The 27,480-nt window shown below is 36.0% G+C and overlaps 1 protein-coding gene across 1 annotated transcript in view; it reads left to right on the top strand.

The window, feature by feature from the left end:
* LOC306884461 (tRNA (32-2'-O)-methyltransferase regulator THADA-like) overlaps positions 1 to 27,480 on the top strand; it is a 93,108-nt gene that overhangs the window by 52,920 nt on the left and 12,708 nt on the right. Inside the window, exons 30-34 of the mRNA XM_079440333.1 lie at positions 6,999 to 7,111; positions 9,337 to 9,419; positions 17,602 to 17,999; positions 20,521 to 20,645; positions 26,594 to 26,666. Of these exons, the coding sequence (XP_079296459.1) occupies positions 6,999 to 7,111; positions 9,337 to 9,419; positions 17,602 to 17,999; positions 20,521 to 20,645; positions 26,594 to 26,666 (792 nt within the window). The remainder of the gene's footprint in view (positions 1 to 6,998; positions 7,112 to 9,336; positions 9,420 to 17,601; positions 18,000 to 20,520; positions 20,646 to 26,593; positions 26,667 to 27,480) is intronic.

Genomic DNA, 27,480 nt, shown 5'->3' with positions numbered 1-27,480 from the left:
TTTCTTTTTACTCAAATGTATTTTCTATTTTTTTTTTATACACATTACCATTCATAAGTACCACCAAATCAGCATATTAGAAATATTTCTAAAGGTTCATGTGACTGAAGACTGGAGTAATGCTGAGACTGATGAGATATCAGCTTTGCATCACAGGAATAAATTACATTTTAAAACATATATTCACATATAAACGCATATCAAAAATAAATGAATAAATAATTATAGAATTACATGAGACAACAAAAGGGAAATCGAGAGTGAAAGGTCTCTTTATTTTCCTGTTTGACTGTATGTTTTCGATTTGCTGTGTTACAGTGGCTCTCTAGACTCTTTGAATATGGAAATGATGGATGTTTGTGTGTACAACCAGAGTAGGAACAGATAACAGACTTATGATACATAATCTTGTCTGTGTGGGGAGCTGATGGTGTGAAGTATGTTCAGATCAGCTGGAGATAACGTCATGATGCTTTCAGTGGAGAACTTCCCTCATGCTGCTATCTGATGCGAATACCTGAGTTGCATGCAGGAGTGGTGTACGTGTGGATCACAGCATCAGCTAAGAGATAGATAAAGTTGGCGCTGCCAATGCATGGCTTTTTTACTAAATTCTTAAAGAGACAGTTCCACCAAAAAAAGGACAATTCCGTCATTATTTACCAACCCTTATGTCGTTCCAAACCCACAAGCATTAATGTTTAGGTTTGAAACACAAATGAAGATCTTTTTAATGAAGCCTGAGCGATTTCTGACCTTCCAGTCACGAATTGAAATACTATTTCTATAATGTTCTTAGTGGGTTCTAGGGTGTTTACCAGGTGGTTTCATACTGGCTTAAGTAAAAAAAAAAAAACCATGCCCTCTTATTTTTATGAAACGATATCGATTCCTAAAGTGCCCCTATTAATGAGTAACGAAAGGTTCATATTTTGGTTTTGGGAGTCCCCAACAACTGGTTGACATGCATGCAAGGTAAAAAAAAAACACATTCATTGTCTTATAATATGCATTTATTTTTACATAACTTGCTCAACGACTCCCAAACGATTCGCTCAACGATTCATATTTCCAAACCCCTCCTTTATGTGATGCTAATCAGTGGTGATTGGTCCAATTGCTCTCATTTTCATTTGATCATGCCTGTAATGCCTGATAAAGCAGCGTTTGTGAGCGCAGTGCTGCTTTGTGTACAGCCTTACCGGGGAAACAGCTATTTTTACCGCTCCAAAAGCAGCACCTAGTGGCAAAGAATAAATTAGCATTTTTATTCAGACCAACCTGAAAAGACCAACAAGTGGGCGGGCAATAGGGCTGGACGATATGGCCAAAATTTATATCACAATATATTTCTTAATTTCGGTCGATACGATATAATTCCGATATCGATATTAACTGTAGTTTAAAAAAGCCTCATAAAAACTGACAAGAATGGCTGCGACAGATGTCTGTACCTACAAACTTATGAAAAATAAATTTATATAAAAAAACCGCACAAATACATAATGTTCACCTTTTATTTGTATTTAGCCTTCATACAAACAAGAAATGTGAAATCACTGTCAAATAAACATCTCAGACTCACCTTATTAATATTAATATCTTTAACTTCAAACTATAGGCTAACATATTACCGGTCAAAAGTTTTTGAACCGTATGATTTTTAATGTTTTTTTTAAAGAATTCTCTTCTGCTCACCAAGCCTGCATTTATTTGATCCAAAATACAGCAAAAACAGTACAATTTTTAAATAATTTGCTATTTAAAATAACTTTCTATTTTAAAATGTAATTTATTCCTGTGATTTCAAAGCTGAATGTTTAGCATCATTACTCCAGTCACATGAGAAATCATTCTAATATTCTGATATACTGCTCAAAAAACATTTATTATAATGTTGAAAACAGCTAAATAGATTTTTTCAGGTTTCTTTGATGAATAGAAAGTTCAGAAAAACAGCATTTATCTGAAATACAACTCTTTTGTAACATTATAAATGTCTTTATCAATCACTTTTGATCAATTTAAAGCATCCTTGTTAAATAAAAGTATTAATTTCTATCATTTCTTTCCAAAAAAATAAAAATAAATTATACTGACTCAAAGGTTTTGAATGGAATAGTGTATAAATGTAACAAAAGCTTTTTATTTCAGATAAATGCTGATCTATCAGCATATTAGAATGATTTCTGAAGGGTCATATGGCACTGAAGACTGGAGAAATGATGCAGAAAATGTAGCTTTGATTACAGAAATAAATTTACATTTTAAAATATATTCAAACAGAAAACAGTTATTTTAAATAGTAAAAATATTTCAAAATGTTACTGTTTTTGCTGTACTTTGGATCAAATAAATGCAGGCTTGGTGAACGGATGAGAATTCTTTAAAAAACAAGCAAAAAAAAAAACGTTAAAACCTTACTGTTCAAAAACTTTTTAATTTTCAAAAATCCATAATAGGGGCAGTTTAAGTAATATATAATCAACGGCTAGCCGTGCATTAAAGGATTTTAATGCACGACGTGGAGGCAAAGAACCGCCCGACGCGAAGCGGAGGAGCATGCATTTCAATTAATTGTCAATTGAGAGAGAGAGAGAGAGAGAGAGAGAGAGAGAGATGACAGTTGTGTGTACCTGCTTGCTGCGTCTGCACGTCTCTCTCTACAAATAATTAATTCAAAAACAGCGATTTTATCACCTAGTTGCTGGGGAATATAATGTAGCGATCTAGTATCTATCTTTTATTTTAGTAATAAAAATCGCGGGGAAGCATTGACAACAAGTTTATGTGTGTGTGCATCAATTAAAGCAGCGCATTAATATGGAACGGTGATTAAACTGACCTGAAACTACCTGTGCAGTTAAACGAATTTAATCAACACCTGCCAGCCAATCAGAATCGAGTATTCAGACAGACCATGGAATAAATTCCAAGAATCGATTAGTCTAGCCTGTTTTCAGTTAAAGAACGGATCATTCCAATGATGAACTCTATTGAACTCCAATCCAATAAATCGCAGCTTTGTGCTTTTGTTACTTTTGATATGAAACTAATTTCAAATTCGTTCCATTTTATTACAATATTCAAACAATAAATGCTGTTTTGGTGCTGTTTGATGTGGAGTGACAGATCACTGTGACGCCTCAGTTCAAGAGAAGCGGCAGCGTGAAATGCACATGAACTGGTCATCTACTCTGCTTTAAAGGGGGAAGTCGTGGCCTAATGGTTAGAGAGTCGGACTCGTAATCCAAAGGTTGCGGGTTCGAGTCTCGGGCCGGCAGGGATTGTAGGTGGGGGGAGTGAATGTCCAGCGCTCTCTCCACCCTCAATACCACGACTGAGGTGCCCTTGAGCAAGGCACCGAACCCCCAACTGCTCCCCGGGCGCCGCAGCATAAATGGCTGCCCACTGCTCCGGGTGTATGTTCACGGTGTGTGTGTGTTCACTGCTGTGTGTGTGCACGTTGGATGGGTTAAATGCAGAGCACGAATTCCGAGTATGGGTCACTATGTTACTTCACTCACTCACTCACTCACTCACTACTTGTTATATATCCAAAATTATCAATATCGAATCAAATCCAATCACAAGCTTGTGAATGAGAATCGAATCATGAAATTTGTGTCAAAACTAGATATGTCATCTGCCAAAAAAATGTAAATCACTTAGAAAAAGAACATAATTTGAGGTGTTAATCATCTCTGTAGTGTACAATTTATCATTCTAATATTCCTTTGGACATTACTGACCGTAAGAAAATTATACAGTGTGTTTTTGTTTAAACAGATATGGCAAGAGAAATTGAAATACGAAAAAAGGAAAAAGCGGGGGTGGAAGGAAAACAGGTTGCAGATGTTGTTGTATCAGACCTGAATTAAAGCCTTTTTGTTCTTTGTTTGAATCTGTGATCTATAAAAATAGCTTTACTGTATGTACACCTTCCTCAACGCAACACCCACAACCCTCAATTTGCATTACAGAGTTCTGATACCAGGATGAAATGAAGAAGCGTGTCACCACAGTGTTTCAAAGTGCCATTTTGATTACAAAACCAGCTTGGCTGAGTAAAACCCTTGAACCCTGCTGAGTTCACCTAAAAATCCCTGTTGACACAACTGACTGGTTCTCTTAAGGAGCCAGCTAACGAGGGAAACAGATTGAGCAGCACTAACCTAACCTGACGCTCGGCCCCTGCTCCGAGCACTCTCCACCACTGCTGCTTACCCACAATGCAACAGCTTCATTTTAAAAGTCCTGTGTAACATCCAGGGAAATTAATCCACTGTGTGTTTTGAAAACAGTAAATCAGATCAGCAGATATACTCCGCTCAATGGGGGTCTTGCACACGTACACTAGTGCACACACCTTCAGGTAAAGTAGTGTGTGTTGCTTCAACTTATGACTGTGAATGTATATTGTTTTTTGTATGTGTGTTTTATTTTATTTATTTAAGTGAGAGCAGTCCTTTGTTTATTTAAGGTCTTTTAAGATCAACTTTATTTTAGTTTAGTTTTTTGGTTTTGTGTGTGTGTTTTTGTTTTGTAAATGGAGAACAGACAGAATATTATTTTCTATTCTTGTTTTTTTTGTATTTGTTTTTATTTGTTCCAGATTTGTTTTTTGTTTTTTTTACTTTAATCCTGTTTTGGTTGGTTGGTTTGTTTTTCTTTCTGTTTATTTTTTTTTTTGTTTAGTTTTGTAAATGGAGAACAGATTTTTTTTTCTTATTTTGTTTTGCTTCTGTTTTTTTTTTTCAATTCTGTAAATGACAACAACCAGATTAAGTGTTCATGAATATAGACACAAGACAGGGTGCTTGTGTGTTGGTGCTTTTTATCTCGTCTTAGTGTCAAGTAAGAATGTATTTCATGTACATTCATGTATTTCAAGTATGCATTTTTAAATATGTACTAATTTGTATTACTTGCCTGATTTTTGTTTTCACTATTAAGCAAACTCTGTCACGTGTTGTTTTTTTTTTTTTTTTTGTGCCTTTCCTCTTTTTGTGCATTGCTGCCAAAGTCTGGGTTTAGTGACCCCTTCAATAGGCCTTGAAACACCCACTCATACAAGCTTTGTTTCTGCTTTAAGGAAAAGCCTGTAAAAAAATAAAAATGTCAAACTGATGAGACAAATTAGCTTAATTGGATTCAGATTGTGTCCAGACTTTCCAAATCTACTCATAAAAGCATCCACCCACAGGTTGGCTTTTAAAACATTTCCTCGAAGCCTTATTTAATGGCTGACCCCAAGGTCTTAGTGTGTCAAAGGTCAATATCTAGCACTGTATTCAGGCCGTGCGCTGGTGTTTGTTTGTGCGTGTTTCTTTTCCAAATGTGTGCACGGCTCTCTGTACACTCTGCTGAATTATGGACCTCTACAGGGTGTTTATTTTTGCCTTTAGCCACTGCCATTGGTTTGTGGTCAGTCACAAGTTGTGTAGCTCGTCGCTATAAATACACGCACTTTCCTCCGAGGGAGCAGAAGAGGCCGGCCGTCATGGGCCTTCCCACCCGACGGCGCGAGCAGGCCTGGGCTAGATGTGTGGGATACAGGGTGTGGGCCGCTAGTGTCGGGGGTGTCCGCAGCTGGAAGACCAGTCCTAGTATTTCATGGTCAAACTTGTTTTGCCCTGTGCCTCTCCTGCCTTGGGCATAATGAGTGGCTTCCACATTGCGGCTATAAACCAGTAAAGAGACTATTTCAGCCCTGTACACTCTTTAACTTTGCATGCATAGTTGTCTATTACCCATTTACTTCATTTTATTTTTCTCTACAGACTATTACATGTAAGGATATGTAAAATAAGCTTAAAACACTAATTTCTCTGCCTAATCTCTAATTTCTCGCTCTTTTTGATTAAGAACGATGAACTAATGAAGAATCTGATCTGTCTTTCTAATTTCTCTGTCGGTTGTCTTTCCAACTGCTGTGTCTGATCTCTGTCTGATCCCTCTCTTTGATTTATGTCTGATCTGATTTCTCTCTTTAATGTCTGATCCCTCTTCAATTTATATGTCCGATCTCTGATTTGATCTCTCTTTGAGATCAATCTGATGTCTCTGTCTGATCTCTCTTTGAGTTATGTCTGATCTTTGTGATTTCTCTTTTTGATCTGACTGTCTGATCTATGTCTTGAATTCTCTCTTTGATCGTTATCTGATGTCCGATCTCTCATTGATTTATCTATCTGATCTGATTTCCATTTTTGAAGTCTATATCTGATCCCTCTATTATTTATTACCGGATGTCTCTTTGATATCAATCTGATATCTCCATCTGATCTATCTCTGAGTTATCTGTCTGATCCATCCTTGATTTATCTATCTGATCAGATTTCTATCTTTAATGTCTCTATCTGATCCCTCTATTATGTATTTGTCCGATGTCTGATTTATGCATCTGATATCTCTCAACGATATCTGATGTCTCTGTCTGATTTTTTTTTTTTTTTTTTATAATTTGTAGCTGGATATGTTGGTATAATTATAATTTTGTTGTATGTAAAGTACAATGACAATAAACAACAATCTGAATCTCTATCTTATTTATCTCTTTGGTCTGATCTCTGTTATTTCTCTCTTTAATGTCTCTGTGATCCCTCTCTTGTTTATCTGACTTTTCTCTGATTTATGTATAATCTCTAACTGTTAATCTCTATCTGTTTTCTCTGATATCTGTGATTTAAATCTGATCACTTAATTTCCGATCTATGATCACAATTAAAGGAAAAAAGTAAACGACAGAGTACTTAGCAAGAATAATAGTGAAATTGTGACGAGTACAAAGACGTTGTTTTCTGTCTCTGAACTGTCTAAAACCTTTCTGTCTGATCTTGATTGTTTTAGTATTAGTAGAGTGATTGCACTGATCTCTCTGTATACTTCTATATACTTTTTCTTTATGATCTCTCTCTGCGATATCAATCTCTGATCTCTCTATTTATTTCTCTCCAGCTTATTCTCACAGTAAAGGTGTGTCATCATCTTCACAGGTGCTGTCGCTGTTACGTTCCTACCTGGCGGACACACACAGACCTCAGTCAGGAAATGAGCAGGACTGTGACCTCTCCAGTGCCGTTTTTCCATGGCTGTGGCTTGCCACAAGGTAGATACTGTCATTCTGATGTACTAACCACAGCTGTCATTATTTGCATATATATCAGCAAATATAGTGTGCATACCAGCATCATTTTGGTTAGGCATTTGCAAATAATATTATTTTACAAAATAAGATGGCTGCTCTGTTCACACACCAGCTTACTGGTTTGTAAAGCGAGCTCTGTGTTTCAAAGGCTGCTCTCTGCTCAGTGACCCAGCACACGGACAGCAGCGCTGCAGGACGAGTCAAACGGCTGCGTGCTCTTTGACCACTCTCACTCATCCATACTGATGCTTTATAACAAATGCCCTAATGAGAGAGAGAGAGAGAGACAGAGAGGGAGATTTGGGAAAGTTTATGAAGATGGAACATGGCAGTGCATTCAGAATAGAATATTATGCATGCTGAGCAAGATATAGTGTATTCTGCCTACTAGAAAAGTATATGAAACGGCATGCAATGATAAATGTTTCAAACAATTGAATGCTACATTGTCCCATGACAGTGCTATATTGCATATTTCATTCATTAAGTGGTGTCCCAGTCAGGGTTATTATAGTTACCAAAAACTAAAAACCATAAAGTACATACAATAAATGCTAACTGTACATACATACATGCATACATTAAATAAATAAATATAAAATACAAATAAAAAAAAAATAAAAAAATGATATATGCATAAAAAAGTTGCAAATATAAATGTCAAAAACTCACGACCAAATTGCAACTTTAACTAAGATTAAAATGAAAACGGAAAATGAAAACTTAATCCAAATGTGCAAATGTGTATATATAAAAAATAGTATCTCAATCAAAATTAAATAACACTGGTCCTAAATAATTAATGGTAGTTATTTATCATTTCTAATCCAGTTTTGTGTGAAATGACTGACCTTTTAACAGCCTAATCAAATGAGTCAAGAAGGAGAAGAATAATACAGTTTCTGATTCATCCCTATTACTGGAAAGTGAATGTCAAGCTGAGTGATTTGCATTTTGGCAGACTGTGCTATTTTTGTATATTGCACAATTTGGCAAATGTAATAGGTAATTTAAGTATTTCATGCATATAGAAAATGTTCACACTGTGCATAGTATACATTCTGCATACTGTAGTATGTCATTCCAAATATATACAATAAAGAGATTTTGGGAACATTTATAAAGATGGAAAAATTCCAGAGGAACGAAAGAAGATCTAGAAGTGGAGGTGATGAAATGACAGAGTTCCCAAACTGACCAAATTTCCCAAGAATCCTTAGCTTTGTAATTTGTTGAACTCTGAGTAATATTATGTGTTTAAAGAGAAACAGAGTGACACAAAATGATGAAACCAGACATTCAAAGAGAGGGAGAGCGTTTGTGTTATTAATATCTCAGTGATGAAATACTGACGTCAGCCCTGAACACTGGGCCTCTTGTTCTCGCCCATGTCCATGAGCGTTTGCTGCGCTGTGGTCTCACACACACACACACACACACAAACGCACACACTCGTACGTAATTGATTTACTCTTCCACATACCCACTCCTGTCTCTATCCACAAAACATCCACCCTCTCCCACAAATGTTACCCCTGCAGTTAGTCTGAGATACAGGGCCCAGAATTCCCTTTGTGCCCATGGGCAGCACATGTGATTCTTTATCCTCAGCATCCACAATCACTGTTTTACTGCTCTCAACTGCAGAATAAAAATCAGTTACTCTGACTATAATACAGTGACCCAAGAAAGTGTTTTGACACAAATACCAAATAAATAATTTTCTGTAATTTTGCAGAAGTAAAAAAGCACAAAGCTCTTTGCAGTTGTTGAGTAGGATGCATGCTACAAATGTTTGGTGAAGGGATAAAACTTGGACCTGGCAACCCGTCTTTGACTATGAGCGATTCATAGGAACAAATAGAGCCTGTGTTAAATGCACTGTTTGTTTTGTTTAATTGAGATTGCATTAACTTTGACAGCCAATTATTGGCTGATACATTGGTGCATCTCTAATAATTTTATATAAATTGCACTGTATTTCTACATTGTCTATTTCTCTCCATTAAAATTTCAATCAAATATCCCTCCTCAGTTTTTTTTTTTCTCACACTTTGCGTTTGCCACACTTGAAAAATAAAATGTCTAATTTTAGTACAATTCGTTGAGTAAATGCAATGAAATCTATGATGTATATAGTTATCATTAACATAATATCTCTCTCTCTCACACACACAAACTGACAGGCAGAATCCATGTCTGGTAACACGTGGTGCGTTTCTAGACCTGCTGGCCTGTCTTTGTGGTTGTCTTCCTGTTCCTGTATCAGGTAAGAATTCAAAACACCATCTCTAGTGAAATAAACACCAGTATTATGTTCTTGTTTCAGAATCTCTAACTTCCAGTCTAGTTTTATTCCAAGGAAATATGGTGTCTGCTTTGAGTGTGTGTTAGTTTGAGTGTGCTGGAGGCCTGTGGGTCTTTGATATAAGGAAAAACTGTCTCTGACAGATGGTACAATTGTGCCCGTGTGACCCAGTTAAATGGGGCGGCCCCTGCATGTTTGCGGCCCCCATGTGTCGCACATATGTGGGCATGGTGGCGGTGTTTATCACTTTAAAACAAGCATATTCCTACAGTCCCACCCGCCTGCCATCACTTACATAACAAACAGTGGGCGCGCACACACACACACACACACACTTGTGCTGTTCATAGATTTATTTATACACTCTGCCCTGTACTCTCAGTCTTAACACCCTCTTAATCTCTGTCTACCTTTCCTTTCATTTCTCTTAACATAAATTTCACTCAATCTATCTCAATATTTCACACTCTGTCTGGCTTTTTGTAGTGTTTTCCTAGGAATCACCCTAAATTAAAATTGCCAGCAAACTTTGTTAAAGTCTGTCAAAGTTGTATGACTTACTTTCTCCCGGGTAACACAAAAAGAGATGTTAGGCCAAATGTTCACACTTTGTCATACAGTGTGAGGAGATGATAAAAGGGGTTGTCAAGTTAAAAATGACTGAGAATAAACTACAAAATATTATATTTATATAATATTATATTTCTGTTTCTACATTCCAAGTTTTCTGAAGTCATATGATGTGCAAGAAACAATACAGGTTTGTTTTATTGACATCAGACCAAATGTAGGACTTCAGAAGACTTGAAATGCAGCACACAAGCATATGGACAATTTTATGGTGCTTTTTTTTGCCCTTTTGCAGCGTGACTGACCCTGGTCAATGTTCGCTTTCATTGCATGGGAACATATTTCTATGAAACATCTCCTTTTGTGTTACATAGAAGAAAGTAAGTCATATGGAAAAGTGAGTTATGGCAGAATATTTTATTTATTTATTGACTGATTGATTGGAAATTTTCTTTTAAAAACAATCCTTTTCATGTCATAAAATCTGAACATGTGCAGGTCACATTTTACACCTGAAAGAGTATATATATATATATATATATATATATATATATATATATATATATATATATATATATATATATATATATAAAAATAATATGTTGCATTAAGAAAATAAAATAAATTCTTAATAATAAATAAATAAAATAAAATGTATTTTGACATTATTGACATTATTTTAATGTCAGGTAAGCAACGTGATGCAAAACAAGTCAGTTTAAGTTCTGTAAGGCAAAGAAATGTTTATATATAAAAAAAAATGAATGAATAAATTAATTAATAAACAAACCTCAAAAAATATTACTGTAAGAGAATCACCATTGAAAATAATGGGAGGTACCAAAAAAGTTTTACAAAAACATAAAACTTTGTATAAAAAAATAAATTATTATATTAAAAAAAAAAAAACAATAATCAAATAATAAAAATCGTAATGTTCTAAAATCATCTTCATTTTCATTAAGCAAAATATTTTGGTAATACTTTTTAAAAATATTTTACAGTACCCTTGTTTATGTTACATATAATTGCGCATCACTTACTCTTGTTACATTTATACTAATTATAAGCAACCAGCCTGAAAGCAAACACTAATTCTAATCCTAACCCAATTGTAAACAAAGTAAATGTTGTTAATTAATAATATCACTCAGTAATTAGGACACTAACTAGGACACTGTAAAATAAAGTGTAACCAATATTTATTTTTTCCCCCATTTTTATTTTAGGATATATGTGTGATTCATCCTTCCATACTTTTTTATTTCTTTCTCTGTCTGTTTATATCTTTCTCACTCAGCCAGTCACTCTCTTTCCTAAAGCACACTCTTCACAGGTGTTAGTAACCTCAGTAAAGAAATGAACATTTTAATTTGTCACTAGGACTTGAAGCTGGTCAGCAGGACAATCTGCTTTTGCATTCGTCTTGGAACTATTAAGTAGGAGTTGAAATTTTCTGGGCAGTTCTTGCATGTATTCCCATTCTGATGTACTGCTCACTGGAACAGGACGTGTGTGTGTGTGTGTGAGGCCGAGAGCTCTAAGTACTTTGGCTCTGAGATTCTGAGCAGAGTTTGTGATGGTGTTTTTACTGGCGATGCTTTAGCTGGGCATGAGATGTACGGGTTTACGAGCCTGTGTGGATCAAACATTGTACCGCCTGAAAAATGCTCCACCACACAAATTCTCTCACTTTCTCTCTCTGATGGCCATTCAAACCATCGTTTTGGCACAAGCGGTACTGTATTCCCCATATTTCTCTCTCTCAGGTGAATAAATCGTGGATACCGCGCACACACTTACGGCAGTAGGTGGTTGGCAGTGTAGGGGTCGCCCACTGTGGGAAAGCGTTTGCATGCTCACATCTGCTCTGCACGTTCCTCCCTCATCTGTGTTTTGTTTTTCACAGTTTGGGTAATGATGGCAGGGCATGATGTAAAATCAATGTGTGCACGCACGTTGCCGCATGTGTGTATCGGTGTGTATTTACTACTGTAGTGAGTACAGACGGCCTACTGTTTCCCTGCACCATAAACTTTAGCTGAACACTTAGAAACAAAAAGATCGCACATGTACTTTAACTGTTAGCGTGTCGTAAAAGTGCTTGGGCAGTAATATTGTATTTCACAGAATTATAAAGTGTTCCATCTTATATACAGTGAGGAAGTGTTATGAATAACTAAAGGGAGTCAAAATTACCTCTTCGTTTACTAGGGGTGTGTTGCAAATATCAGTTAGTTGACTTTAATTAATCTACATTTAGATAAACTCATATGGGTTCTTAAATGTCAAAATCAGTCTTTTAGCCTATTCTATGTGAAAAGCATTGGAAAGCTTTTTAGAAGAAACTCAGCTTTCAAATTCTGTCAAAAATTCTAATTCAAATTTAAGAATTCTGACAAACTTCAAACAATGTTTGTGGTTTTGATGCTTGTTAATGTGGTGTTACAGATATTGTAGCTGCCTCAGTTTAAATAGCAGTGATCATCTCTTCCTTTTTTACTATTTTATTTCATAAAATAAACAAGAATGAACATCAGAAGGTGTGTTAAAAGAAACATTGTTTATTGTAATGTATCGTGCAACTCAATCAGTGTTTCAACTGTGACGTCAGTAAAACAGCTTATATACAATGTCATGTATCATAACATTTACCTCAGGAAAGACATTGGGCCTCATTTATGAAACGAACGTACGACCAAAACTTGGAATTTATCAATATGGACGTGAGCGGTGGCTACGATCAAATCTCACGTCAGGTCTGAGCTCGTGTACGCAAGTTTTTGAGTTAGCCTGAACTTGCGTGCAGCATAAAGAATTTCGGAGAATTGTATAATGACAGCATTTTGTTCATTTAGATTATTTTCCCAAACCGACAAATGAAGCTTTTTTTTTTTTTTTTCTTTCGGGACTTCAGCTTTATGTGCAAATAGCAGCATAAACAACAGACCGTGAGGAATCACACATCGTCGTATCACACACCTGCAGCGCTTCTATGAATGGAGAAAAACATAAATTATAAAATGAATAAAATAAATATAGCTACACAAAATATATTTATCTTAATTAACAGATTAACAAAAGAAGAAAAAAACAGTGCGACAAGTATAGGCCACTTTTATTTTTGTGACACTCTTAATACATTTTATTTGTTTTCTATAACTTTTTTTTTTTATTATTTATTTAACTGATTGGTGATTATTGCGCATGTGAAGGGTGATATTTTACGTGGATATTGGAACACAAGTGAAGTACAAAGCCTTGTGTACATCATAGATAATAGTTTAGCAACCAAATGTTACATGGCAAAAATGGAAACATCTGGATGTCGAATGAGAGAGGCTTGTGTCTCCCCTCCTTGCTGAACGCGATCGATTTCGAAAGCACCGATAAAACAGCGTAAATAAGAAAGCGAGTGATATTCAAATGACGATTGTTTTCTGCCGCCACATTTATCAATGTGCGATCTTTTGTACGATGGGATTGGCGGCATACGAATGTTTCATAAATCACACGTGAGCTCTGTCGTAAATTGATTTGTGCGCTCGGATCTGCGCTCGTTTCTACGTTAGATTGATAAATGAGACCCATTGTGTTTATAGCTTGTCAACTAGAATAAAATAACTTTAGAGAGTAGCATTTTTCTAAATATATTACGTATTTACTATATTTTTACTAGTGCTGTCAAACAATTAATCGCATCCAAAATAAAAGTTTTTGTTTATATAATATATGTGAGTGTACTGTGTATATTTATGTATATATAAATACACGCATGCATGTATATATTTAAGAAAAATGTTATATTTGTATATTAATTAAATATATTTATATAAATTATATAAATATATACATGTACATATTTACTGTACAGTATGTGTTTGTATATGTATTATGTATATATAAATACACAGTACACTCACATATATTATATAAACAAAAACTTTTATTTTGGATGCGATTAATCGTTTGACAGCACTAATTTTTACATAACTTGTTCATAATGCATTATGTCATTGGGCCGTATGTCATTAATGTATGTTTGAATAAATCTGTCAAATTAAAGTTTTAATGACAGCCACCGTTTGAATATTGTGTAATATAAATGTTTGTATGCAACTAAATTTTTGGTTGTTGATTATTATATCAAAAACTAAATATCAATTTATTTTAATAGCTTAATTTTAATATGTTAGTGTTGTACCAACTGACAGGATACCTGTAGAGTTCAGAGCTATACTTGAAATGTCTTAGGAAATCTTTACATTTATTGTACCTGATATACATCCAAGTGAACCGATATTGAATTGAAATTGGAAACAAATGAGGAGCTTGTGAATTTGAAACAGAGTCATGCAATCTGTGTCAATACCCAGTCCTATGACTGACTCGCCCTCATGTTGTTCTAAACAGATTTTTTGAACATGTTGAACAAAGTTTGTTGAAATTTAATTTTTTGTTGAAAAAAAATTCTTAAAACAAAATATTGTGAAAGTGGTCCATGTGACTAAGTCTTTTGAAGTCATACAATATGTACTATATCTTTGTGTACTCTATAAAGTGTTATGCAAATGAATTTGAGTTTGTATGATAAGCCGAAATTTACATTTAATATTCTTCAAAACATCTAATTTTGTGCTAAAGGGAAGATGTTAAAACACGTTCGGAACCACGTGAGGGTGACCTAATGATGACAGTTTACAATTTCGGGTTAAATATCCCTTTAAATGTCTCTCTTTTTGCTGTTTTCATTTCTCCTTTTTCATTTCTCCTTTTTATTTATTTAAATTTTTTTGCTGAGAGGTTCAAAAGAAAACTGCCTCTCCAGGTTGTGAGTTTTTTTTTTTTTCCCCAGTGTTTGATTTCACTGCCCTGGGCTTTATTTTCTATTGCCAGTGACTGTAATATTGCTATTTTTATGAGAGAGCAAAATTTGGTCATTGAGACTTGGTGGTCGTGGCATTGATGAAACCACAGCTTTCTCTGAGTCAAGCTGTGTTTGTGTGTAACGCTCTGAATGTCTCACTGGGCTGTTTAGGTTTTTATAAAGATTCTAGCACATCCCCAGAACTACTGTCTCCAAACTCACACATATTGTCTGCCACAGTCCGTCCTGCTGAGAAATGCCTTTCATTTCCGAGATTAATCGTTACCGTGCTCCTCCGTCTCTCCAGAGGGCCAGTGATATTAATAAATGCCATAGCAAATCGTTCTTTCTCTCCACCGCACTCCCTCTTTACTCTCATTTCCTCTTTCTTCCCCTCTTCTGGGTTTCTGCATCTGTGTATGTTGGAGGAAAACAGAGATAGAGAGAGTTTAAAAGAGAAATAAATCAGAACAGTTAAGCAAAGTCTGTCTCATGACTGACTAGTTCTCATCTCCCTCCCTCTGTTAATGATGTTTTTCTCCCAGTGTGTTGTTTTGTGGTCATAAGTACTTGGCTTGAGTTTAAAGACTTGAGAATGGTTACCATCACTCCTCTTATGACCTACTACAGTTTAGTTTTTACTTCATTTCTCTCGCTCTGAGTAACCGCTGCATTCTTGGTTTATTTATTGGAACCTGTAGGAGAGCCGTTCTGTGAAACTGTGCTTTCTATATTGAGGGACAATGTTTGTTAAAGTACTTGTTTTCTGTATGGTTTTAAACACCTAGCAGACATCTGTAATACTTGTTCTATTGTGAATGGGGGGGGGGACTATTTATTTATGGAAATGCTATTTTGAATGGGTATATTTATAATTAATTGTTTTTAATGAATATATTTAAGTTTTCAAAACTATATATTCACTACCATTCAAAAGTTTGGTATCAGTATTTTTTTTATTTTTTTTTTTAGGATGCAGTAAATTGACAAAAGTGAATGTAAAGATATTTATATTGCTACAAAAGATTTCTATTTGAAAATAATTTATGTTCTAATATAATTTTTTAAATAAAAATGTAGTGCTCTCAAACGATTAATCGCGATTAATCACATCCAAAATAAAAGTTAATACATTTAAATACAAGTAAATATTTCATAATATATATGTCACGGTGCACACACGAGGAGGATACAGGAACACGCAGACGAGGAGTAAACTCAAGATAACAGTCCTTAATGACTCCAAACAAAGCAGGGCAAGACAAGGCAAGGCTGACACAGACAGGAACACCGGGGAGTAACGAGTAGACCAGGCGACACGAAACTGAGCAGGCAGGAATACACAGGCTAATTACACAAACACAGCTGAACAAGAATGAACTAATAATCACACTTAACAAGGACAGGAAACAAACCAAATATAGACTCAAGAGGCGGGGACACATGACTCACACGACAGAGGACTGACAATATACTGTATATGTGTGTATTTATATATACATAATAAATATACACAGTACACGCACAAATATTATGTAAACAACAAACAAACTTTTATTTTGGATGGGATCAATATATATATGTGTGTGTATATATATATATATATATATATATATATATATATATATATATATATATATATATATATATATATATATATATATATATATATATATATATATATAGTTATTTTAAATTGAAATTAGTTTTGCAAAATTACATTGTTGATCAAAAATAATAGCAGCCTTGGTGAGCATAAGAGAAATATGTAAGAATTTTAATGGAATGCAGTTCTGCAGATGTTTGTGCCTGTGTCTTGAGTGTAGCAAGAAAACATGAACTAAAGCATGTGGAAGTGATCTGTATTTATGATAAATGACTCTTTAAATGGCTCACTGTCTGTTTCTTGGGTTGACGTTGTGTTGGCGATGTCTGTGTCAGGGTTCTGGTGAAGAGGTATTTTCCACATTAGAATAGATGTTCCTGTTCTCATGACTACAAAAGTTTGTCAACATCTCCACCCTGATTTTAAACATCCCTTCCCATCACCCCTGTCTTATAATAACGGTCAGGGTCTGTGTGAACATGTCAACAATTCACATCATTGAAGCTGGTGTTGAGCAATGTCTGTGCCACTAAAGAGACATGCAAGTACATACACATTCAGAATCCCCTCTCACGCTTGGCTAAATTAGAGTGCGGCGCACGCTGGCTGCTTTAGGTCAGTCTGAGCGTTCTCAGAGAAGGGTACGAGAGATCTTTTGATGATCGGGTGTCAGGGTAACTGGGCCCGTCTCTTGGGGAATGCAGCATGGCCCCGCCCTCTGGTCCACTCCTTGTTGAATCGTGTGCTGGGCTGGATTGAGTTGCATTGTGGACGTTTGAATGGGTCCTTGATTGGAGAAGTGGGCTTTATTTTAGCTTTCAGAAGGATATTGTCTTTATAATTATTCAATAAGGAAAAAATAAGGCTCTGAAGCTCTTGTAATTCCCAGGATGCTTTTCAGCAGTGATGTCATACTGAAGTTGATTCAATATTTAGCAGCGAAAGTTCAAAGCGTGATGATCTTTCACTAATATACACCAATTAAAGTAGTTCTCTCATTGCTTTGTATACTTTGATATGTCACCTAATATCAATTGTGCTTTCATTTTAGAATTTTTTTGTCACTTGTAATTGAGTTAATTTGTTGTTTTCTGCTCTAGAGTCACAGCTGAAGAAACTGCGCGAGGAAACTCTGCAGATTCTTATGGCCTCTGAACTTGTGGCTCCTCAGGGGCCCCATGATATGAACCTCTCAGTCCCTGGAGCCACACAGTATCTGCAGAGTCTGGCTCGCATAGCTGTCAGCGTCTGTGTGGAATCACCTCACCTGTGGGATTGTCCAGAGTCTGCCGGGTTTCAGAGAGACCTTCTGGAGCAACTGCTGCGGTGCCCGCACTATGAGGTTCGGCTGTTTGCTCTTGATCAGCTCCTTAGGAGACTTCAGAAGACAGAGGAAGAGTCTCAGCGTCGTGCTCAGGGATCCTTGCCCTTTGACCTCAGTGTGTCCAGCCTAACCTCCCTGGCCCTTCGTGAGACTTACCCTGGGTGTCAAGCCAAGGTGAGGAAATCAAGCTTTGCTTCAGAATACTGTACACAACTTTATAAAACACTGCAAAAACTGGAAAAAAACAACACAAAAACAACTTTTTCAAAAGCTGCAACTTTACACACTTTACAAAAACAAAACCTCAGTAACAACTTCACAAAATGACTTGCATTACTTCAACTTTAAACACTCATCTAAGCCTTACAAAACACAATACACACTCCAAAAAATTAACAAATTCACAAAATGCAATGAAAAACTTTACAAAATATCACTCTGAAAAACTCTACAAAACCCTACAAAAAACAAAAAACTGTTTAACATAACTTTAAAAAAATGCAACTTTACAAAATTTAAAACACTCTACAAAAACAAAAAAACACTAAATTTAAACACTTTACAAATAACTGAAAACTTGACACAACTTCACAAAATGCAGTGCAAAAGTTTACAAAACATTAAGCTTGACAAAAATGCTCCACAAAACCCCAGAAGCCTTACAACAAACACTACAACGATTTATATAAAAAACTAAAAATACAAAAAAAAAACACACACAACAAAACTGTTTTTAAAATTGTGACCTTTCAAAACTTTAAACACACTTTTGAAGTTTTGTTAAAAATAAAATAAATTTGCATCACAACTTCAGACACTCTGCTAAGCTTTACAAAAAAATACAAAAGCTTTAGAAAACTTGGCACAACTTCACAAATGCAGTGCAAAACTACAAAATGTCAAACATTGCAAAACGTAAACACTATACAAAAACATGATGAATAAATTTAGCACACAAACAACAAAAAGAACTATTTAACAAAACTTGAAACAACTTTACAAGACTTTAAACTCTACAAAACTGTTAACAAAATGCCACAAAAAAAGATTTAAAAGATATAATTTCAAGCGTAACAAAACACGATACAAAAACAATCACTATATATCAAACACTGAAAAACACTCTACAATCCCCCCACCCCCCAAACCTTACATCAAACACTACAGAAAAAACAAAAACTACAAAAACAGAAATGTGAAGCAATGAAATTACTTTGGACTATACGAGTTCTAGGAGAAATAATCTTTGCAGATCTCAACTTAATGCAGGTTAGCAGTCAGAATCCTTGGATTTCACCAGGTTGAAATCCACCGTAACCCTGATCACAGATCCGGTCCTGAGATTAGTGAATTCAGTCGTCTAAATGACACATGCCTTCATAAGGGGATTCTCTCTGATTAGCTGAATAAACATCTACACTGTATAAACCTGCTGGACAAGAGCTACTCACAGCTGTGTCTCTGAATGAAACTGGCTGAATGTCATTTAATTTCCATTCACAGACTCAATACACACAGCTCAGAGCTTAAGCCCTGCAAAGTGAAATGGCAGGCGATTTCCTGTTTAGAAAAAAGGGTCGTGTTTCAATTCCTCATAAACACTCAACCAACCATCAATTACCCTGCTGTTTTGCCGTTTCTATCATTAAGCAACATTCAAGCTGATGGGAATCAGCTTTTCTGGAAGGTCGTGTGTGTTTGTGTCTGGAGATGCATGTTTTTCTACGTGTCTGTTGCAGTGAGTTTGGCTGACTGGGAGTGTGTGTTCTTAAAAGCTGTTTTATTGGCCAACTGTTAATGTTTAAAGTGCTGCTGCTCTCGATATGGCCTGGTTTCCATGGTAAGTCTACTGTTCCACCAAAGCATTCTGGGAAGTGATGAGGAAAGTTAGGTTAATTTCCTCTGTGGGCTCAAATGGCAACGCTAATAAGAAAATATGCATCGAACTGCAATTGCACTAAAACCTAGAGCCTAAATCCATCCTGAATATTCATTTGACTTAAAACTAAATCCACAACGGTTTCGTCATGTGCTTAAATATAATATAATGCACTGTAGTATAAAAGACTGAAATGCCCATTAAAAAGATGTCTTAAATGCCCTTATTTAAGGCTCTTGTGGACTCCATGAAATAATAATCGACCAAACAAGCCTAAATAATGTCAACAAACCACTGTAAGGTACCTGGCCTGTCACAGGAGGGGAAAGGAAAGACGGTGGGGGTCTGAGGAGAAGAAAAACAAGTCTTCCGTTAACTCCCTCGCTCTGCTGAGGGGAAACCCGAGGGCCAGAGCTGAACCAGATGTGTTTTATGTGCAGGGGGATGGAGGGATAGATGGATGGATGGGGAGGGAGGAATGTTACTGACAGACAGGAGGGTGGAATAAGGGAATGTTCATATGGATGAAAGGAATATGGGTTGAGAGGTGTGCCTGGCAAATGAAAGCATTGAAAATATTCACAAAACATCCTGGACAGACTTCAGCACATTGTCTCGTGCTCCTTGTGTATGATTAGTCAGGGTAGATGCCATATTTATTTAGATGTGAATGGAAACAAGGCTGTGTAGGATAGATGTAGTCTGTTATACTGTTGGAAACCCTTTGATCGCTCACAACATTGAAAATATGACTTATTTTATGAAAATACGGCATCTAGCCTTAATAAAGTCTCTATTTGTTTTGGTGATTCGCAGGTTTTACAGGTTCTCGCTGTTCTCCCGCTTTCTTCCCTGCTGCCCTGGAGAGATGGGATGACGTCTTTGAGCTGTCTGGAGGTTCTTGAGCATCTCCTTATACTGCTGGAAACCTCTACACACAGGTGAGCCATACAGATGAAACTATATCATGTTTTTTTTTTTCCATGGACTGTTGAATTGTACCCAGGGGTGCAAACTTGTCACCTTTCGGCGAAATTTGCTGTTTTCACCGACGGGTTGTCGTCGTATCTGCGAGTCATCTGTGTCACGTCACCTGTAGCGTATTTTTCCCCTGTTGGCAAAGGAATGGACCCGCCCTACTCTGCCTCTGATTGGCTTACCTTGATGTTCTTTTCCTCATCCAACCAATCTCACTCCTGAAGCCTAACTTTTAGACGCTGCAGGCAACTGTCCATATTTCAGACGGGATGCATTTGTATCTGCTATAAATTATGGTGTTTCAGTTTAAATGGTGATTACCGCGTGAGGCTGCTGTTTTTTTGTTTGTTTGTTTTGCGTGAGGCTGTTGTTGCGATCGCTATGAAGATTGTAAGTTTCGTTATCGCTACATTAGTTCGCTACCCTTTGCAAAAATGCTCCTCGGCCTCGACCTTAACATTTGTCTCACATATCAGTAAGCTATTACTCTGACATGAAGTCGATTTGAGAACTGTTCGACCTACAAGTAAAGCATACCGTTTAATGTACAGTAATATTATTATCACTCAACTCGAGTGGAGGCAGCGCTAAGCCATAAGCGTCAGCCTGTAACAGCCTGTTTCAAGACGGAGAAACACCTCGCGTTTAGCCCGTCAGCTGCTTCAAAAATGAAGATTTACAGTGGTTTATTTGCCCTAAGTTCATGTAACATCTTAACAACAATCCTTGTTGATTGTAGACCGTAGTTTTCGCTCAAACGTCTTTTAATAATATAAAGGTATTTATCCTTGAATGGTACACTGCAAAAAATGCTTTCCTACTTTTGTCTTGTTTCTAGTCCAAATCAAGAAGCATTTTCTAGACAAGTAAAAGTTATTGTTATTTAGTTTGTCACCTATTTCATCTTTTTTTTTTTTACACGTTTTGTTCATCATGATAATCTTCACAAATAAACACAACTTATGAATTTTGAAGCATAAATACAATCAGCAAAAGTAAAAAGCTATACGCTGTAAACAAATTACACCACGGTTGCATGAGTTCAATGTCACCACCAATAAGCTTCCAGAAACGTTCTTATATATATATTGCCTTTATTTAACCAGGAAAAGACTCACTAAGATTAAAAATCTCTTTTACAGGAGTGTCCTGGCCAAGATAGGCAGCCGAGTTTGCGTATACAAATAAACAACAGTTACAACCAACAATACTGAAGCCATCATACAAACATATAACCAATTAAAAACAATTACACACCATTAATTCACTCGCTGGATTACTTAATGCTTTTTTAAAATAATTATAAGACACCAAGATGTGAAACTTCATATCCTTTGGAGAAGATTCGGCAGTGGCGGCATATTTGAAGGTTTTACCAAGCTCAGTTCTGACAAGGAGCACACCAAGATTATACTTTGTCTGAGAACATAATGAGTGATTGCCAGACAAAGTCCTTTTAATGAAAAAAAAAAAAAAAAAAAAAAAAAGGCAAATAACCCAAGATGGCCCACAAAACCAGTCATAAGGTTCAATTTTTTTAAATTGAGATTTAAACTTCAGCTGAAAACTTAATAAATAAGCTTTCCATTGATGTATAGTTTGAATATTAGGCTGAGATGCAACTATTTGAAAATCTGCAATCTGTGCAAAAAATGTTTATTGCCAAATGAAAAAGTTGTCCAAATGAAGTTCTTAGCAATGCAAATTACTAATCAAAAATTAAGTTTTAATATATTCACGTAGGAAATTTACAAAATATCTTCATGGAACATCATCTTTACTTGATATCCTAATGAATTTTGGCATAAAAGAAAAATATATAATTTTGACCAATACAATGTATTTTTGGCTATTGCTACAAATATACCCCAGCGACTTGAGATTGGTTTTGTGGTCCAGGGACACATGCACACACACACACACAGTGGTGTGAAAAAGTGTTGGCCCCCTTCCGATAACTTGCAATGAGTCTGTTACAGCGCTGTGGAGGAATTTTGGCCCACTCATCTTGGCAGAATTGTTGTAATTCAGCCACAATGGAGCGTTTTTGAGCATGAACCGCCTTTTTAAGGTCATGCCACAGCATCTCAAGAGGATTCAGTTCAGGACTTTGACTAGGCCACTCCAAAGTCTTCATTTTGTTTTTCTTCAGCCATTCAGAGGTGGATTTGCTGGTATGTTTTGGATCATTGTCCTGCTGCAGAACCCAAGTTCGCTTCAGCTTGAGGTCACGAACAGATGGCCGGACATTGTCCTTCAGGATTTGGTAGACAGCTGAATTCATGGTTCCATTTATCACAGCAAGTCTTCCAGGTCCTGAAGCAGCAAAACAGCCCCAGACCATCACACTACCACCACCATATTTTACTGCTGGTATGATGTTCTTTTTCTGAAATGCTGTGTTACTTTTACGCCAGATGTAATGGGACACACACCTTCCAAAAAGTTCAACTTTTGTCTCATCAGTCCACAGAGTATTTTTCCAAAAGTCTTGGGGATCATCAAGATCATCAAAACATTTTTTCACACAGGGCCATGTGGGTTTGGATTTTGTTTTCCCTTCATAAAAAAACCCTTTCATTTAAAAACTGCATGTTGTGTTTACTTGTGTTATCTTAGATTAATATTTAAATTTGTTTGATCTGAAACATTAAAGTGTGACAAACATGCAATAAAATAAAAAATCAGGAAGGGGGCCAACACTTTTTCACACCACTGTATATATATATCTCAATAGAACAACTTTATATACCAATAGATACCGATGCATTTTTCTCAGTATTTTTCTTCTTAATCTTTATTTAAAATCTACAAATGGAAAAGTTTGAGTTAAAATAGAATAGTTCCCAAAACCACAATTTATAAACATGATGCTGTGAAGGACAAGTTGAGTGATTAGATTTGCAGTTTGCCATGATAATGTTTACTGTCCCAAACAACCTCTATAGTCCCAAGACACACGTTGTATTTTGTGTAGCTTGTGTTGACCACTAACCTTATTTCAGGCATTTAACCAAAAACCCATTCAAAAAAACATTGACTTTGGGACGTCGAAACCAGTAGTGCGTGAACTATCAAAGGTTATGCAAAGTCCTAGGCCTGTCCTGTTCCAAGGATAAGGATGGAACTCTAAACAAGACCAAATCTCAATAATATTTTAGAAATAGAGTTTACCATATGTCTATTTGCTGTTATTAAGCTGCATTATGTAGCCTTTATATCAGCATTCAGCAGCCTATAGCTTATATATAAGCAGTCTATACATCAGCATTGTATTAGCCGTCCTACTCTTCACATATCAGTAACAACAATGGACACTGACACTTGACCAGTAGTCCAAACAATTGGAAGGCAGGGAACCTTCATATTAGACAAATTTTGGTGAAATTTCACAGGCTAAAAAAAAGATGCAGTGTATATTGTCAATAGTGCCGATATAGAAATCACCGCTTACACAGAAGTCACCTTCAAACCAAGCAGCTTTCTGTTTGACAAAGTGGTGAATCCGTGTGACCAGCTTGAACCTGTTACAAAATCTGCATGGATAAATCTTTCAAAATTCCATGTAACTTGAATTCCCCAATTGAAAAGAACTGGATTTTGCCCCTGAAAATTCACCAGACATGATGAACGTTTATTTTCCATTCGTTTCTAGTTGTGCACACCAGATTTAAAAGATTAATATTGCATACTAGATTGCACTCAGCAGCTGTGGACTCCAACAAACCTCCTCATTGTTGAGGCAGCGGTTTGAGGTGGTGGAGATCCCTCTGGGGACGCGAGAGGTACTCTGTTGAGCGGCTAGCGCTGTTAGCGGGAAGCGTAATGGCTTCAGATGTGGGCTCCGACTACGAAAGAAACCACACATACCTGTGGTCGCCAGCAGGCCCGTGTACATCAATCACCCTTTCATACCTACGGCAGAGCGGGAGGGAGATTGATTTACACATTAAAGGGTCACAGCTACCTGTGCTTTCAATCGAGAGAGCGTTCGTATACCTTTACATAGGGTTATTCCCTATAATTTGTGGGTATGTACATGCTAGGAGGTTGTGTGCATGTCTTAATGTGTGTTTATGTGGCAGCAGGTGCAGTTGGACTGTTGTTTTTGGCTCCTAGGTGCCTGTAGGGGCCTCAGGATAACAGACACCTTCACATCCCAGTGTGCAGTGAACACAGGCCGTCGGTATTACATTACAAAGACTCCCGCTCCCTGCGACGCTTCTACGCATTCAATTTCTCCTCTTAAGTTCAGTCTTGTGAAACGCTTCGCAGTGTATTGCTATTTGTACAGTGTGACATGATACGTGTCTTTTGTAGCAGTCGCCCTGTGATTAAGCAACACCGTAGTACTTACAGTTAGCTGTGTGTGTCTGCGATTGTGTAAAGCACTTGGCCACTTGCAGTGTTGTGTAATGGCACATTTGCTGAGTGTATTTTGGTAGCCGTGTTCTGTTGGACAACACATGCTGGATTACACCTGTTCTGAGATCGAGTTTGTAAAACAGCCCCTCTGGACTCGGCCTGGGGGTCGTTTTCAAGTGTGTGTCAGTGTATCGTCAGTTTATGATCAGAAAGCATTTATGATGAGGGTCCAGATGGTCGTGGAAAAATCTGGAAATTCTAAAATGATTATTTACAGAACTGGAAAGTTCAGGGGTGAAAGTTCTGAATAGCTTTGAATAATAATAAAATCATGGAAATTTCCATAGTAAATAGGATTTTTGTGAATAATTAATTGTCTTAAAAATGCTACTAAAATGCTAATAAATTTCAGTTAATTAAAAAGAAATGGCAAGAATGAAATGGATTAAAAACAAACAAAATCTGAAGAAGAAAGACAGAAATAGTACTTCCTTGTTAAACATACTCCTATAATCTTAGTAATAATTTTAATGATTTTTACAGTGTCGAGAAAATAATAATCAGTATAATTGTTTTAATCTAATAATATATAATATAAAATATATTAATAATATAATTGTAAGAACCTTATAACGCTAGATTAGACCTTATTTGCTAATTTATTTATTAATTCATTAATTTATTATTCTATGCATATTCTATGCTTTTTTTATTCATTTTATCCATGTTTTCTAGGTGGGTTTTGTGTCACTCATGTCAGATAGATCATGTAGATATTTTATATTAACATGTAAATGTAATTTTTTCCCCCTTGATTTAAACCTCACTTACAAAAACAAATCTGTATGTCGTTCAAAAGTTTGGGATCAGTAGTGTTTTTAATGTTTTTTAAAATAAATCTCTTCTGCTCATCGAGGCTGCATTTATTTGATCAAAAATACAGAAAATATTGTGAAATATTATTGCAATTTATAATAAGTTTTCTATTTTATACTCTAAAATATAATGTATACTCGTTACTCCAGTCTTCAGTGTCACATGATCCTTCAGAAATGTTCTAATATGCAGATTTATTATCAATGTTGGAAACAATTGTACTGCTTCATATTTTTTGGAACCTTTTTTTTTTTTTTTTTCTGGATTTGTTTGATGAATAAAAAGGTAAAAAGAACAGCATTTATTCAAAATAGACATAGACATCTTTTCTAACAATATAACTCTCTTTACTGTCACTTTGTCAATTTAACACATCCTTTTTCATTTCTTAAAAAAGAAAAGAAAATTGACTTACCCCAAACTTTTGAACAGTATATTGTTACAAAAGATTTTGCAAGAAAATGTGTTGTTAGCCAGTCAATGAATTTACATGACAACCCTGTTCAACTTCTGTTGAATTACTTTGGGAAAATCAGTTCATGTGGAGCACATGCCTCGAGCCATCAACATGACTTATGACAATATTTGATGTATTATTGTTGCATCACCCTCACTTTCCCAGATTTTGGTAATAAACTGAAGTATGCAGATGTTCTTGTGTGTGTTTCAGTGTGGAGCTCTACTGTGCCGCTCTCTCCCTAACCTCATCGCTGGTGCTGCACCTGGCCGAGTCAACGCCGCAGGTAAGGAAGAAGAAAAGAAACAAAAGCCTGGGGAAGGGAAAGAGTGAAGCATTTTGTTGGAAGTTTCCAGACAGACTTAAGCAAGTTAAACTGCACACTCTATCACTCTCTATCTAGACTGGAGCAGATTACAGATACTTAACCTTATAGAGGTTTAACATTCCGCCACATCTCACTACAAATATGAAAAGCCCTGAGAAAAAAAAGAGCATATGTGCTTTAGCTTAACCACAGGCTCTGGAAAGATTAACCTGTTTGATTTCACACAAGTTTTTAAGAGTTGTTAATGTTGTTTGTAGTGAAGTGAAATGAAATGTTTGTGAATGGTTGTTAGGCGATTAGCCGCTAGGTGTGATGAGGGGGAGGGGGACTGAGCTTTATGGCTTGCAAGATCATTTTTTCTTAGTTGACTGTGATTTCAATGACAACGGTTCAAAAGTTTGTGCTTTTTTTTTTTAACTAATACTTTATTCAGCAAAGATTTTTTGACTTCAGGTGTCAGTATAGATTTTTACATTGTTACAAAAAAATCGTATTTTATTTTAATGTTAAATAAACACTGTTCTTAAAAACTAAAAAAAATCACATTTTCTACAACAATATTACCCAGCACTCTTTTCAACATTGATAAGAAATGTTTCTTGAGCATGAAATCAGCATATTAGAATGATTTCTAATGTGACACTGAAGACTGGAGTAATGATGCATCACAGGAGTCAAATACATTTAAAAAAAATATTATTGCATGTTTTAGTGTATTTTTGCTTTTGAACAGAAGTGTTTTGTCAAAGCGTGATCACGATCGCATAGCACA

This window comes from Barbus barbus (assembly GCF_936440315.1).
Source record: "Barbus barbus genome assembly, chromosome: 18".
Lineage (NCBI taxonomy): Eukaryota > Metazoa > Chordata > Actinopteri > Cypriniformes > Cyprinidae > Barbus > Barbus barbus.
Note: the sequence above shows the minus strand (reverse complement) of the source record. Positions and strands in the feature narration are given on the sequence as shown.